At 43.8% G+C, this 15,720-nt stretch overlaps 1 protein-coding gene across 1 annotated transcript in view; it reads left to right on the forward strand.

Annotated features, from left to right (window-relative positions):
• THBS4 (thrombospondin 4) overlaps positions 1-14,955 on the forward strand; it is a 38,938-nt gene extending 23,983 nt beyond the window's left edge. The window contains exons 10-22 of the mRNA XM_083818817.1: positions 416-568; positions 1,959-2,063; positions 2,276-2,383; positions 3,886-4,045; positions 4,726-4,844; positions 5,608-5,660; positions 7,785-7,978; positions 8,271-8,449; positions 9,357-9,405; positions 9,507-9,703; positions 10,214-10,386; positions 12,481-12,620; positions 14,733-14,955. Coding sequence (XP_083674943.1) covers positions 416-568; positions 1,959-2,063; positions 2,276-2,383; positions 3,886-4,045; positions 4,726-4,844; positions 5,608-5,660; positions 7,785-7,978; positions 8,271-8,449; positions 9,357-9,405; positions 9,507-9,703; positions 10,214-10,386; positions 12,481-12,620; positions 14,733-14,794 — 1,692 coding nt within the window. The 3' untranslated portion in view covers positions 14,795-14,955. The remainder of the gene's footprint in view (positions 1-415; positions 569-1,958; positions 2,064-2,275; positions 2,384-3,885; positions 4,046-4,725; positions 4,845-5,607; positions 5,661-7,784; positions 7,979-8,270; positions 8,450-9,356; positions 9,406-9,506; positions 9,704-10,213; positions 10,387-12,480; positions 12,621-14,732) is intronic.
• Positions 14,956-15,720: the final 765 nt, after the last annotated feature.

Genomic DNA, 15,720 nt, shown 5'->3' on the forward strand with positions numbered 1-15,720 from the left:
AAGTTTGAAAAAAATAATGGAGCAAAGACAAGATGAACTTCTTGTCTCTCTTTGATTGTTGTTCCCAGTTCAGTTTAGATAAGTAATCAGGCCAGCTTTACACTGAAATAAGAGCATCCAATCTGAATAATCAGATGCTGCTTAGAATTTTACACAAAGTTTTAGCTATTTGGAAGTAGCTCAGAAGGAACAAAAAAATGGTCTCAACAGTTGAGCATGTTTTACAGCATGTACTGTGGGAGGCAAACGTGGATTTTGTGTGGAAAGAAAGCTTGTTCACAGTGGAAAAAGGATCAGGGTATGAAAAATGACACTTGCACAGCATAAGCCGTATGACATGAGTCTTGCTCACAAACTTTTTGAAAAAAAAAAAAGTCCTGTTAAAAGCATGACTAATAACTCTTTGTTCTTACAGGGTTCTTATCACTGTGGCCAGTGCAAATCAGGATACACAGGAGACCAAGTTAGGGGATGCCAGGCTGAGAGAAGCTGCAGAAGTCGAGCCCTCAATCCGTGCAGTGTCCATGCCCGGTGCATTGAGGAAAGGAGAGGGGAGGTGACATGCATTGTGAGTTCATAAATTCATGCATTTGTACAGTGAAAAACAGCCTCTTTTAGCCTGGAATTGAGCTACTGAGCTTTGTGGTCACTTTATCAGTATTGTTGGGTTTCCAACCGAATTGCACTACAATGGCCCAGACCAGTTATGAAAATAACTGAACTGAGTTTGTCTGGCAATTTTTTTCTCCTTGCAGCACATCTATAATGCAGCCATACTTTTGTGCCATATTTACTGTGCAGGCTGCTAGTGTTTGTATGATCAGATTTTTGGGGGAATGGCATTTATAGACCTTCTACAGTCTCCTTCGGAAGGACTATCAAGTGTCACTGTTCAAAAGACATCACAAGGGCAAATTCCTCTCCTGGTGCTCTTCTGCATACAGGCTTTTCAGCTGTGTAGCTGTAATTAGGGATCCTGTCTGCATAAGCACAGTGCCTGTATTTGTCTGCTGATAGAGGTGGCAATTTTCCAAATGTGACTACAGATTCTAGGCACAGGTAGGCTGTACTGGGCTTTCCAGCCCTGGGAACAGAAGAACACTAAATGGCATATGAACTTTTGTTGTAGGAGTTTAACTGAAGTATATTACATATTTTTTCCATGTTGCAAGGGGAAGCAAGAAGCTAGTCTTGTGTCCTAAATTTGGATACAGTACATGCTTTTGCTGGAACTTGCTTTGGTCTCCTTTTTAAGAACATTTATTTCAAAGAAGAAAAAATGAGGATATTTTAGGTTCATGCTGTAATGGAAAGATGTTACTCGTGTTAGGCAAGTCTTTGTTTTAAGGAGAGACCAGAGTTTAACATGAAATTCTCTGCATGTATGTTCACTTACAAATCAGGGATTGTTTTGAAACAATACCAATTTCATCGGCTTGGAGAAAATTGTATGAAGATGTCCTTGCTTTGGTGATGCAAACTGAGTAACTGTTAGAACAGTTTTCTTCTAAAATTTCCTGTAGTTGCAAATTTATTCTTGAGGTACTGAATAAAGCACCCATCTAACCATGGGTCCCTTGCCAAGATGCTGCGTGCACATTCTGCCTAGGTCTTGCTTTTCTGTCTTTTCTCCATCCGCAGATGAAGAATCAGAACTGACTCCTGTCAGGTATCTGAAATAAATCTATGGCTCCAACTGAAATCTATAGATGTTGCAGGTAGAGTCCATTTAAAATAAAGCCTTAGCTTATTCTGGCTGTTTGTAGATACAGAGAGCTTGAATTAAAGATTTTCTGTTCATATTGAGAGTTGCTGGGGTGTACTTCATTATACTACAGTGACTGTTTGTGCCTTCTGCATGTCAGCATTTTCAAGATTGATGCCGAATTTCCCTCTTGAATATTTCTGAAGTGGCTCATTAACCTTTTGGTAGTACTACCATGGTGTTTTATTGATAGTGTGGCATTGGCTGGGCTGGTGATGGTTATATTTGTGGAAAAGATGTTGACATTGATGGCTACCCAAATGAAGAGCTCTCTTGCCCTGCTGAAAGCTGCAGAAAGGTAAGAAATTCTTTCTTAATTCTATAATAATTCAGAGTATGAAGGAGGCTGAGAAAGATGACTAGATGTATTCATCCTTTTTCAAGTTACTGTATTCCTGTGGATAAATTGTTTCATTTGATTAATTAAAACAATAGTAGAAAAACTGATAATTTTATATTTTCAGTGACTTTAATCCATAGAACACCAGACATATCTCACTTTTTGTCTAGGACAACTGCAAATTTGTCCCAAACTCTGGGCAGGAAGATGCTGATGGTGATGGGGTTGGAGATGCCTGTGATGAAGATGCAGATGGAGATGGCATTCCCAATGACCAGGTGCTGTGTGCAGAACAGGGTACAGGAGTCTGTGCAAACAGAAGAATCTCACATTACTGCAGTACGCAGTGATTTTGAAATCTGGCTTGCTACTATTTACTGAAGATTATCTCATATACAACACTGTCAGCAGCTCTCTAAATCCTACTTTTTTCTTTATATAAAGCTCCCTTTTATTAGACCTAAAAAAGAATACACCAAAAAAACTAGGGCTACCTCACCTATCCTTAAGTCCCACTAGTTTACGCTGTATTATTATATTTCAGCATTGAATTTTACATCTTTTTTTATACAGAACTTGTCTCCTTTCACACTCTCCCATAACATGGCCTTTAGGAACATTACTTACATTAGTGTCTTTCATTTTAAAGATCAGTTTGGCCTGACATAACATTTCATGAGGGATCCAACCCCCCCTGCCCCACCCCCCATATTAATGGGTGTCTTGCCAATAACTTGAAAAAGCTCTGGATCATGTTCTGAAAGAGAAAGAGAGGTTTCCATGTGGGGATTCTGCTGCAGAATGCAACAGAGTATAAATTCATGTTGTAAAAGCTTTTTTCCATTCACCTCATATTCTCACATGCGTGGTGTTGTTCTGCACTAAGACCCTTGTGTGGTATTTATTCGTGCACTTGCAAGGAAGACAGCAAGGATGCCCTGTCCAGAGTACAAATGCACATGTGGAGCTAGGGCAGGCTAGCAATCACAGAAGGCAATCACAGGCTGTTTTGCCACAGAGACCAAGCCTCAATTCTGGTAGTTTGAGGCACTTGGTTTTCTAAATGTTCTAGAAGGAAAGATATTAAATCCTCCTTCAGCTGTGAATCCCTATGCAGATTCAGCCCTTTCACAATCAAGTAACTTCCGTACTGTTGATAAAGCTCTGTTTTGCCTCTTGCTCCACATGCGTGAGAAGGTCATGGATGTGCTAGATGTGAGAGACTGTTTACACCTCTTTGAATTTCAGTTTTCCCTGTATGCCTTCTGATGGGAAGATAAAGTCAAGAGCAGCTTGTATGACAAAAGAATAAGACTTGTACCTTTTTTGCATCAAAAAATCCTAATTTTCCAAGTGTTTTCCTTTTGTTTGAGTCTCTACCAGAAGGGGGCAACCATCTTTCACTGAGAGTATCTACGAGCCCTATCAAGGTCTCTGAACTGCAACTTTTGAGAAGGTCCATGTAAGGAAGCCAGGGCATCAAAACAGGTTACTCATGTGAACCCATCCAAAATGAGAATCAGAAGTCAAAGTTATAAATAAAGCCTTATGGTACTCAGTGTTCATGTTTAGTGTTTCCATGGTGTGGCTCAAAGTAGAGCTTTGAGGGGGAGCCAGTGAAATCTGGTCTGGAGCTGATGTTCACATGAAATATCCAACTGCCCACAGTAAATATTTCTCATGAAAATAGAAATAAATGCAAGGGTTATGTAAATCCACTAAAGTAGAAATGAAAGATACAGGGTATGGTTCATACCTAATTTAGATCTATGTCTTGCAGGATAACTGTGTCTTGACTCCCAATGTTAACCAGAGAAATAGTGACCAAGATATCTTCGGAGATGCTTGTGACAACTGCCGCAATGTCCTGAATAATGACCAGAGGGACACAGATGGTGATGGGAAAGGAGATGCTTGTGATGATGACATGGATGGAGATGGTTGGTAATTCCTCACTTACAGCTTCTCTGATGTTCTTGAAATTGACCCAGAAAATGCTGTGCGTTAGAAACTTCCTGCTACCAGCTGCTAAGCGTCATGTAACATGGTGTCTTTCTTCATGAAACCTCTGTTTGGAAGTATTTTTTTTTTTAGATTAATTTATATCTTTTAGTCTCCATTTGAAGCACCGAATGCTTTATAACAGATAAACCGAGCTTTGTTTCATGTGTAACTTAAGGTCATTGGTCATTCGGTAACTCCTTAAAGGTGCAAACGTGTCCCAGAGATCCAGTTCTGCCTGTCTCAGATGCTCAGGAGCTACAAAATGTATTATTTCCATTGCTGTAAGAGGCTTGAAAGAACTGGAAAAAGTCACAGCCCTTCAGATGTAATAACAAAGATAAAATGTTCCGTCCTGTAATATGACATGGAACAAGACAGAATGAAGTGTGTGTAACTAATGAAGTATGTGTGATTGGGTTATAAGCTGTTCTTCGGCAAGATGTTTCTAACATCTATTAAATGAGCGGATGTACTTCTAAGAAAGATTTGCTATGCAGATTTATTATCTCATTGCAAGATTAAGCAGTTGCTGAAAAGGAATAGTGTTTTTACTATTCTTCATGTTTACCTTGTCCATAAATTGCTTTTAATTAACATCCTATCCACTTTCTGTTAGGTATTAAGAACCTTTTGGATAATTGTCAGAGGATCCCCAACCAAGACCAGGAGGACAAGGATAATGATGGTGTTGGTGATGCCTGTGACAGCTGCCCTACAGTCAGCAACCCAAACCAGGTTAGCAGGCAGAAAAAAAAATGTCCTTATTTAGAGGAAGGGACTGCTGAATTCCAAAAAGATGCAAGAGAATGAGGCAGCCAGTGTTTATCTTTGTCAGTAGGTATTCAGGAAGTTTTGTGGAGATTCAGCTGCTTCTGTCATTGAAAATAGGAGCCACCATGTGTATTCTAATATCTTGGGATGTTGTTAGCATCTCTCCCCTACTAGTATCTTCAGCTGTCAGGCTGTAAAACGTAGGCCTGCTCCAGTCCCATGGACTGCAATGCCACACGCCACACAGTGGCGTGATATGGTTACATTCAGTATTTCTTTAATTAGGACCAAATTTAGATGTCCGTCCTTAGTAAAATTTTCACTGCTTGTAGGTGAGAAGTCAATGAGACTTTTGATTTGTTTTGAATTCTGATTAAACCCTTTGAAACTACTAAATGCTGGAAGCTTTAAAGAAACATGGTAGATTTTTGAAGCCACATAAGAGATGAACCTCAGTTAGAAATAAGGGGCACTTATTTCCAGTTGTTGAAGAGTCTTGTTTGAACTACTCCAGTCTAGTTTACCTCCGCTTATTCATTGTATGTTTTTTTCTTTAATAAAACCGACTTCTTGGTTAAATGAACGATGCAAAGAAGAAAATAGGTTTTACAAAACAAATGTTTTTCTGTGCCTTTATTTTTAATTGGTTATGTTTTGTTACTACTGCCGTTTGAATAGATGCTCTCAACAGCTGATACTGGAACTTCCTCTGTTTTCTTTTTTGCAGTCTGATATTGACAATGACCTGGTTGGAGATTCGTGTGATACCAATCAGGACAGGTATGATGTGTCATGGCTTGTAACAACAGCAGGGAAGAGAACAGGCTAGTTGTGAGCTGAAGCATTCTACTGATTCTTGGAGAACTGTTATCCCTCATATTAGGCAGCATTTGATTTCAATACCTCCTCAAGGGGGTCATTTCAAAAACAATGTTGTGATTTATAAGCCTTGTTGGTTCAGTCCCTGTAGCAGTACGGTAATGGAGCCCTTCACCTCCACCCCATGTTCACACACACTTCCTGTGAGTTCCTGTGGAAATGACACTGATAGCAGTGTCAGGAATCACACTCTGAGCACTGCTCAGAGCTTCGTATTGAGGGAACATGCTCTTTTTTTTCTTTTCTTCCTTTTTCATTCCTCTTTTGTTTTTGCTTTAGCAGAAATTTCACAGTTAAGGGCTATGTGTTTTTCCATAAGAAAACAGTGTTTCAGAACTTTATTAGCATGCACAAAACATTTCCAAATATACCACTTTGCTTTAGGCACAGCAAGAGTGGCAAGGCTCCTCTACAGCCTTCACATGCCCTGACTGTTCAGGGGAGCATGTCCTACGACAAACTGCATAATTCCTGTCTGGAAGCAGGTTCTTCACAACCACCTTTGTGGGCAGCAAGTCCTCTCCCATGCTCCTCACTTGAAGTGAGGGGAAAGGGAAGTGATAAATCTTGTGCTGACGCAGCCAAGCTGCAAGGTCTGACCTTGTGGCTCTTGGTGGCTGCTATGAGTTCAGGAGCCTACTTCCCCACTTCTGCTGGGAGCACTTCTGGGAGTCTTGAGCTGATGACGCCCCCAGTGTTTGCGAGCTGTTTTACTCTTAAGTAAATTTGGCCTTGTTTTTTTTCCTGTTTTCAAAAAGGGACATGTCTTTTTTCCTCAAACCTAACTAATCTGCGGGAAGACTCTCCTGGTAGAACGTACTGTAGTCCTGCCTGAGGTTAACCTCTCAATAGATAGACGTGCGTGGTCCTCACTGTATTTCCACTTAAGGACTTGCAGGCATTAGTTGCTCTGATCTAAAATTAAAACACCTTTCTTAAGCAGGGAGTGACAGGTGGGGAATATGCATAGCTGTAAACTGCAGCACTGCCACTTTTGCTCTGCCTGTGCTAAACCAAAGGGTACTGAGGGGAAACATGTCCACTCTGCCAGAAAACATTTTGTTTGTGGTGTGTGTGCAAAACCCGCCTGGCTTCAGGCCATTACTGTGGCTGTTATCCTCATCTCTGGGCACAGGTCTGAAGTGTCCCTGTACCTCCCCTGGGGAATAAAATCTCATCAGGTCAGTGCACCTAGAGTCCTAGAAATGCAACAGCTGTCACAGCTCTTGGACTAAAAAAAAATCTGTTGGAAACAAGAAGTACAAGCCCCTCCATCCCTCCTTTTTTCTTTTTCCCAGTGGTTAAGATGTACTTAGCCTTTGAAATGGAAAAACAAGGCAGTCATTTCATAACTTCCCAAACCCTTTCCTATGGTTTGTGTCCCTGTTACTGGTGACTCTTCATGTAACCACCTGATGTTTTTTGTGGTGCTTGGGATCTGCAGACTCCTTACTGCTTAGCTTCCTGGGGGAAAGTAACGTAACAAAACACGGTATGCAGGAGGTTGAAAGTGGTGCTTTTTTTTTTTCTTTTGAACAAGTCTGATTTCTGGTGCTCACACAGATTCTTTCATAGGTTTCACTCACACTCACGCATTCATGAGCACCGAGACACTTGTAGACAATATGGACAGAGATGCCAACTGTGGACCTCTTGCTGTGTCTCCTGAGTGCCTTTTGATTGGTGACAGGGCACTTGTTGGATGCGCCTTACATACTTGTTAGGAGCGGGTGTCATTTGGGATCCTGGCTGTGGAATCTTTTCCCAGTCCCTGTAAGGCTTCCTTTTGTTTTCCTTATCTGGGTAGACTTCATCCTCTGCCACCTTACTGTGTGGCCTGATTGTTCCTTGTCTCTTTGCTGTTCAGCTGCCTGAGTGACACCAGGTCACAAAACCCCCCCTCATACATTTCCCAACTCCAGGGTTGCCTCTGGTGCACGTCCCATTCAGGTACAGGCGCTCTCCCCTGTGCAGAGGCAGGAGCTGATGCTGGTGTGCTGTTTCTTTTTGTCTCCGTGCTTGCAGCGATGGCGACGGGCACCAGGACAGCACAGACAACTGCCCCACCATCATTAACAGCTCCCAGCTGGACACCGATAAGGATGGGCTGGGTGATGAGTGTGATGAGGATGATGATAACGATGGCATTCCTGACCTCTTGCCCCCTGGCCCTGACAACTGCAGGCTGGTCCCCAACCCAGGGCAGGAAGATGATAACGGTAAGTTGGGCTTTCAGAAGCTGGTTTGGTGCTTATGCACCACGTCTTTCCCCAACACACACACTTAACCTGGCCCAGTTACCACTTGCACATGTGCTCACTGCACAGCACTGTGTCCCAGGACTGCCTTTGGCCAAGGCAGAGCTCCTTGGGTCCCATCCCCAGGCATTATTGTGGTCATCAGGGCTGAGACTCCATCCACCTGCTCCTTGGACACCCTGATCCAGTGGCTAGGCCAGGTCTGGCTACCTGCTGCACCATAAATCTGCTCTCGCTTCTCTGGTGCGTACAGGTGATGGAGTTGGGGATATCTGCGAGTCTGATTTTGACCAGGATACAGTAATTGATCGGATCGACGTCTGCCCTGAGAATGCAGAGATCACCTTGACAGACTTCAGGGCCTATCAGACAGTGGTGCTGGACCCAGAGGGAGATGCGCAGATTGATCCCAACTGGGTGGTTCTGAACCAGGTAAAAATACATCTCTCTGGTCTTTGTTACCTGCCTGAGAAAGATCGTTTGAAAAGCACAGTAAAACTGTCGCTGTAATTGCTGGACCTCTCGCAAACAAGTGAAAAGTGGAAACTGCTTGTTGGTTGACTGTTTTACAGGTGTTATAATGAAACAACTTTTCCTTCAGTGCATGACAGCTTGAAGCTTGATGCTGCTAATGAACTAAAATAACTACAAGCTGGTTGACTTGTGCTGGGTGAATTTCACTGCTGCCAAGACAGCAAACATGAGACTTCTGTGTCACCCTGCTGAAATAATAAAGTCTCATGAGTCCTTTCTATTGTTTGAAAGTCTGACCTGCTGTGTAACAGAGCATTTACTCCTAGATAGAGTCCAGTAAATGTTACTTACTCTGACACATTTTAGTCTTCAGGAGGTGAATGTGTTCAGAGTCACAAGGAATGGGCATTTGACTCCCACTGCCAAGTGGAGCTGAAATACATAAACCTTCCTTAGCCCCGTCCTGGCAGCCAATTTCTTAAAGTCTGTGGTCAAATTCTGTGAGCTAAGCTTTGCAAAAGCCCTCTTCCCCCCTTTGTTTTTTCCCGTCCCATCTCCAGTTCTGCCCAGGCTTGGTGATTTCAGGAGAATTGGGAGAGGGAGGGGAAGTACCAGAATACCAGTAAGTTCAGTCCTGCAGTGGGAAAAGAAAAATCCTTCCTGCCTCTGTGCACACAAGCAGCTGAAACATTAGGATTTGATTATAGCTCTCGTTTTAATTCGGAGCTACAAGTGTTACAGACATGTTATGAGCCAAAGGAGGAGACGGATGGAGGGGGTGCTAGCAGGAGGCCAGAAGGGGCCTGACAGGCTTAGCCAACCCAATTCGTCACACACACTAACCACCCTGAATTTAATCTTACAGGGCATGGAAATTGTGCAGACTATGAACAGTGATCCTGGCCTTGCTGTTGGTATGTGCCCCTCTTCTGAGATTCAGGTTTTACAGCAGAAAATCTTTTGGCATGCAAACACATCTTCTGCAGGCTTGGTTTGAACCCGTGTGTCCTCTTAGGTTACACAGCTTTTAATGGTGTCGACTTCGAGGGCACTTTTCACGTGAACACGGTGACAGACGATGACTACGCTGGTTTTATTTTTGGCTATCAAGACAGCTCTAGCTTTTACGTGGTAATGTGGAAACAGACGGAGCAGACGTACTGGCAGGCGACTCCCTTCAGAGCTGTGGCAGAGCCTGGCATTCAGCTAAAGGTACCGGTCTTGCCTCCTAGCTGGGGACACGGTGGTCACAGCCTGGCAATGCCACCCTGCCAGCCCACTGACACGGGCTGAGCCCTCATGCTGCGTGTTGGCAGCTCTGCCCTTGGCCAAGCCATCAGGCTGTGTGTCAGCAGTGCTGCCCGACTGCTGTTCTCCCCCTGCAGTGGGCATCAAAACCACGGTCGGACTGCTGCCACTCAGCCCTGCTAAGAGCACCGTTTTGTAAGGAACTTCATCGCCAGTCCTGCCCCTGCTCATCAGCTGGAGCATTTAGTCTCTGCTCTGATTATTCTGACTGTAACTGGTCAGATTGCTTGCTTCTCCTTAGTCCCAAGTGCTCGTTTATTATTCTGTGCAAGCACTAGCTGTAGTTATGAAGGCAGTTATGGACTTGTGAGTGGGAGGGAGGGTGCCTCTGCAGACCTCCCCACTACAAAAGACTTAGAGCTCCTGGAAACAACATTCCTCTGTGGTCAGCACTGGAAAACTATATTTCTGCAGGCTGTGAAATCAAAGACAGGCCCTGGTGAGCACCTCCGCAACTCTCTCTGGCACACGGGGGACACCAGCGATCAGGTCAGACTGCTGTGGAAGGACCCCCGGAACGTAGGGTGGAAAGACAAAGTCTCCTACCGCTGGTTCTTGCAGCACAGACCCCAAATTGGATATATCAGGTAAGACAGGAAGGGATTGCTAAGGTGACTACGGATTGTATGTCTGCTTAAACTGTTCTCAACACCTAATTTAAGTGGGAATCTGAGAATCCACAGTATGTGTGCTTTGCAGTTACGAAGCATTATAACAGGTCAGAATTGTGAAATTCCACCTGCAATTATTTTCCTAGGAAAGACAATTGCAAGCCAAGCCTGTTTTGTAACTGATGTTTTGTACCATGTGTGTTGTAACTGCCCTACACTAATAAGCCATTTAATGGCTTTAATACCTTGTTTTCCAAGGTATTGCGGGCCTCTGACCTGAAAACAATGCATTTCAAAGTTTTTTAAGTTTATCTTTTAGTTGGAATTGTAGCAGTTTGTTTTTATATTCTGTGATAACAGAAAAAGTTGTCCACTTAATAGCTGTGATTCTATGATTAGTAATTATCATGATGTGACAGATTTGAGATTGCATAGCATGTACTCAGAAAGTTTATTTGTTGATGCTCTTAAGTGCATGCTAACCAGACTCATTTTGTTATTTGAAAAAATAAGTTATTTAAAACAGATCATCATTCAGAAGGAAGAGTTTGATTCCGAAAAAAAAAAAAAGAAAAAAAAGAAAAAAATAAACTGCTCCATCATCATGAGCTCAGGTTTTGCAGCCTCATAATAGACTGAACACAGGGAGGTCAGTTGTTCTTCAAGAAATCACCACCCTGCAGCTGAGATGCAGTATCTTGGTGGTGTAATAATTCCGCTTTTCTGGTGCAGAGCATCACCTTCAGCAGTAATTGGAGTAAGCATGTTTGATTTAAGAACATTTCTACTGTCAGTCGCTGTGTCCTAGCCACTGGGCAGCAGTGAACAGATTTTGGGTTTCCTTTAGACCAGGCTGTTTGTGAAACTGCTTTACAAGCAGTCATCTGCCTGTGGTTGCAGGCGCTCTAGCCAGCCTAATTAACAGACCCTGTAGCTGGGGAAGGAGGTAATGCCAGTGTCACAAAATCTGTCGAACTAAATGCAGTCAGGCTTTAAGCGAGGCTCTGCCTGCACTCTATCCACAGCTCACTGTGGTCTATTTAGGCTGGATGCCACGGACCATAATGTGTCTCACAGAGCTTTTCCGATGCTACAAAGAAGCCTAGGAAAAAGACACTTGAGCCAGCCTCTCCCATGGAAGTTTGGAAGAAAACAAGCTCTGTTCATTGTACAGATACTTCTGAATTGCCTCAGCAAATCAGAAAATAAACTCAGGAACATAACAGGAATTGTTGTTTCTTTTCATATGTTATGGAAAGACATAGGAACTTTTTTCCCTTCACCACCCACTATTTTCTTGCATGTTAGGCTGGCTCCTAACACAACAGAGCCCTCATCCAAAATAGGGCCCTCCAGGCTCATCATGCAGTAAGTTGTTTACCCAGTACCCCAGAGGCTGAGGACTTGGCGTATCCAGCCCTGTGATAGCTCAGCTGGCTCCAGTGTGCCCAGTGCAGGACATGTGCTGGAAATCTGGCAGGGTGCAGCTATTCCCAGAGTTATTTGGGAATTTGCTGACAGTTTTTGTAACAAGGAAGTGCCAGATCATCAAAACTGTTCCTGGAATTAATCATCTTCACATTTTTAAAGAAATCTGACGGTCAAGGAAGCAGCTTTAGGATTCTAAATGGTTTGTTTGAAATTTTGCCTATTAAAAAAAAAAATCTAGCTTCAAACTGCATGAGACAAGGTCCATCTGGCCTTCTTCAGCTGACCTAACTTGATTCCCCCTTTCTGCTATAGTGATCAGCTGTGGACTGACACAGGACTGATGGCAGGGTAAAACATTCTTCTGACTTTCGTTGGATACGTAAAAACAACCACCACCAAAACACAAAAACCTTCTCCCATCTGAGCTCTTTCCTGAGTGCAGCAAAGCTCCAGTCCCCCGACTGCAAAGAAGCTTGAACTGCTTTTTCTTCCCTATGCTAGCTGCAGGCAGGAAGGCATGTCCAAGGCTAGAATCAACACGGATTGTTAATGACAAATGACACTAATAAATGATACTACTTTTATAAATGGTGCAGCCTTAGAAAAGACGTAACACAGATTCTGTTTGCTTTCACTAAGGGCAAGATTTTACGAAGGCTCTGACCTAGTGGCAGACTCTGGTGTAACTATAGATACCACGATGCGTGGAGGACGGCTTGGAGTTTTCTGCTTCTCTCAGGAAAACATCATCTGGTCCAACCTGAAGTACCGCTGTAATGGTAATTTTTCTCTTTTTCTGCTAACAACTAGCAAGTGGCCACAAAGAAACACTAGCATGGCTTTAGGATTAAGCCATCTTGCATCTTCTCCTTTGATTTTCATTTACAAGTTTTTCACAGCTGTGAAACGCCTCCCCTGACACCAGCAACGCACTGCAGCCCAGCCAGACGGGAACTAACACCCCACCACTGCTCCTCCCAGAGCAGTCACTGCTGCAGGGATTGTGCCAACTAAGTAGTACAGCTGTCATCAGAGAATTAAAGTGTTATTTAAAACCAACCAACCATGAGGGTTGTACATGCACAATATACTGAGGTCATCATACACGGAGGATGCCTTAAGCTCTGAATGCAAGGTGAAGCAAATCCAGAGATCCGCTAGGATCAGTCACCAGACATCAGTGTTGCTTGTGTTAGGGGCTGGTTGCTCCTGTCTGGGGGTGGACAAGATGCTAAGATGGCCTTCCCCCCAGGGGGGAATCCTCCTCAGACTGGCGGAGCACACTGTCTGTCCGCTTAGGGTGAGACCCCCCACCCTGGTGTAGTTTCTTTGCTCTCTGTGGATCCCAGAAGCCTGGACCTGCATTGGACACAGCTGCTGCACGGGCAGGCCCTGGATCTGCAGGTTGTGGTGGGGATGGACCTTGGTTCTCGAGCACTTCGTGCTCCTAAGCTGGTGCTTGTGGAAATAGGGGGACAGCGAAACAGGAACTTCTAGGCAGATTATGGTGCTTACAACTAAAGGTTACTTGATAAGAGTCTCAAACAGTATGTGGTTTCCCAGAAAGCACATTTCAAAGCTGCCACTAAAGTTGCAGATACTTTTCCTGGCAGTGAGCAGGCAGTGGCTTTGCTGCAGACGCCACAGTGATTCAATGAAACCACTCAGGGAAGCCTCTGGAGTTCCCAATCGTCCCTGGACTTTTTGGATAAGTTCTTATAGTTGCAGAAAAAGATTGAAAAGAATTGAGCCTCAAAAAGGAAGTTATGAAACCAACAGCTGAAAAAAAGCAGAGGATTTGCCACTTTTTTCCTAAATTTTGTGTTTATTTAGTTATTTCCTTTTTTTTTTTTAAGTTTAGAGTCCTGCTCTGTGTCAGGGTGGAAATAGCCAGATCAGGTGGCTCAGCTTCACTGCTGTGACTCCGTACTTGGGTCGTTAGCTTTCCCATTGGTTCTGTGGCTCTCCAGGTGAAATGGTCTGTCATCTGGCAAAGGGACACTGCAAACTCAGCATCAGTCAGAACTGCCGTCACTCTTACAACAGCGACTCACCCAGCTCCAGCTTCTTTCACCAATTTTGAAGTTTTTCCAACATTTGCTACTGGTCCTCAGGTTAATGTTTCTGTCTGCTCCTGTGGCATGGAACGCCATCACAGGGAAGCTGAAGTAGGATACATGAGAAATAGAGAAGCTGGTGCCATGAGTGTATCTGGGGTGCACAGCAAGATGCCTTTTCTTTTTTTTTTTTCTGTCATAGAATCATTTAGTTTAGAAAAGACCTCTAAGAACACCTAGTCCAACATTTAACCTAGCACTGCCAAGTCCACCATTAAGGCATGTCCCTAAGCCCCACATCCACACATTTTCTGGAGACCTCCAGGGTTGGTGACTCCACCACCTCCCTGGGCAGCCTGTTCCAATGCTGCACAACTCTTTCAGTGAAGAAATGTCTCCTAATATCCAACCTAAACCTCCCCTGGTGCAACTTGAGGCCATTTCCTCTTGTCTTATCGCTTGGTGCTTGGGAGAAGAGCCCGATCCCCACCTTGCTAGAGCCTCCTTTAAAGTTAGCTTTTTCACCTTTCCAGTCAGTTTTTGTTAGTAGAAATGTAAGAGTGGAAGCCACAAAGTTTTTGGGTGGGAATAAGTACAACATGAAGATTGATGGTGCTCCAGTGTGGGCTGCCATAGTAGCATGCACGCTGCCTTTTTAGTCTGTCCATGCTTTTCAGTGGCATGTGCTAAAACTGAAGAGTCCCAGTCCATTCTGAATGTGTAAACAACAGAGAAGGCGTGTTACGTAAAAACGTAGTTGGATAACCAATTTGTGTAAGTGTTCCTTGATTTTGTTGGAAGATAATAAAGTTTTCCATGTTTTCCTCTTTTCAGACACTATTCCAGAGGACTTTCAAGAATTTCAGGCTCAGCAATTTGGAGTTGGGGATATTTAAGAAGTAAAGGCAAACTAACATTGCTATTGCAAACAGTAAAACAGTATATTTTAAATCCTTATATGATTGTTGTAAGAGTGCACACCGCAGCTTGTTCTCATTGATGTGACAATGTCAGACTTTTTTTTGTATAAAAGTGAAAATAAAAATGAGACAAAATATTCTGGGGTTTCAGTTGTGTTCAAATTTTCCCTAATGTCTAAGGAGTGGTGTGTGATGTTTAACGATACTTAAAACATTCCCAGGAATAGTTTGAATCTACTGCCATTTGGGGTTCAGTATTAAACAGGATGGTGAAGAAAAAGTGATTTTGGCTGTCTGGTCCATGTCAGAGACAAGAGTTTGCATTCAGCCTGAAGTGGATGTTAGAAGAGAGGGGCGGTGCTGCTTCTCAGTATCTTTTCCAAGTCAGCTTACACACCGGTTGGAAGATGTCCTTTAGAGGAGTTTAACTTCTTTCAGACTTAGTTACCTTTAGGGGACTTGTACTCAGCTCTGGTGAGGCTGCCCCTCAAGTCCTGTGTTCAGCTTTGGGCCCCTCAGTACAAGAAGGACATCGAGGCCCTGGAGCATGTCCAGAGAAGGGCTACGAAGCTGGAGAAGGGCCTGGAACACAAGTCCTATGGGGAGCGGCTGAGGCACTGGGGTTGTTTAGTCTGGAGAAGAGGAGGCTCAGGGGAGACCTCATTGCTCTCTACAGCTACCTGAAAGGAAGCTGTGGGGAGCTGGGGTCGGCCTCTTCTCACAGGTAACTAGTGACAGGACTAGAGGGAATGGCCTCAATGGTGCCAGGGGAGGTTCAGGTTGGGAATTAGGAGACATTTCTCCTCAGAAAGAGCAGTCAGGCAGTGGAATGGGTTGCCCAGGGAGGTGGTGGAGTCACCGTCCCTGGGGGTGTTCAAGGAAAGGTTGGATGTGGTGCTTAG

Source organism: Anser anser (genome assembly GCF_964211835.1).
Source record: "Anser anser genome assembly, chromosome: Z".
Lineage (NCBI taxonomy): Eukaryota > Metazoa > Chordata > Aves > Anseriformes > Anatidae > Anser > Anser anser.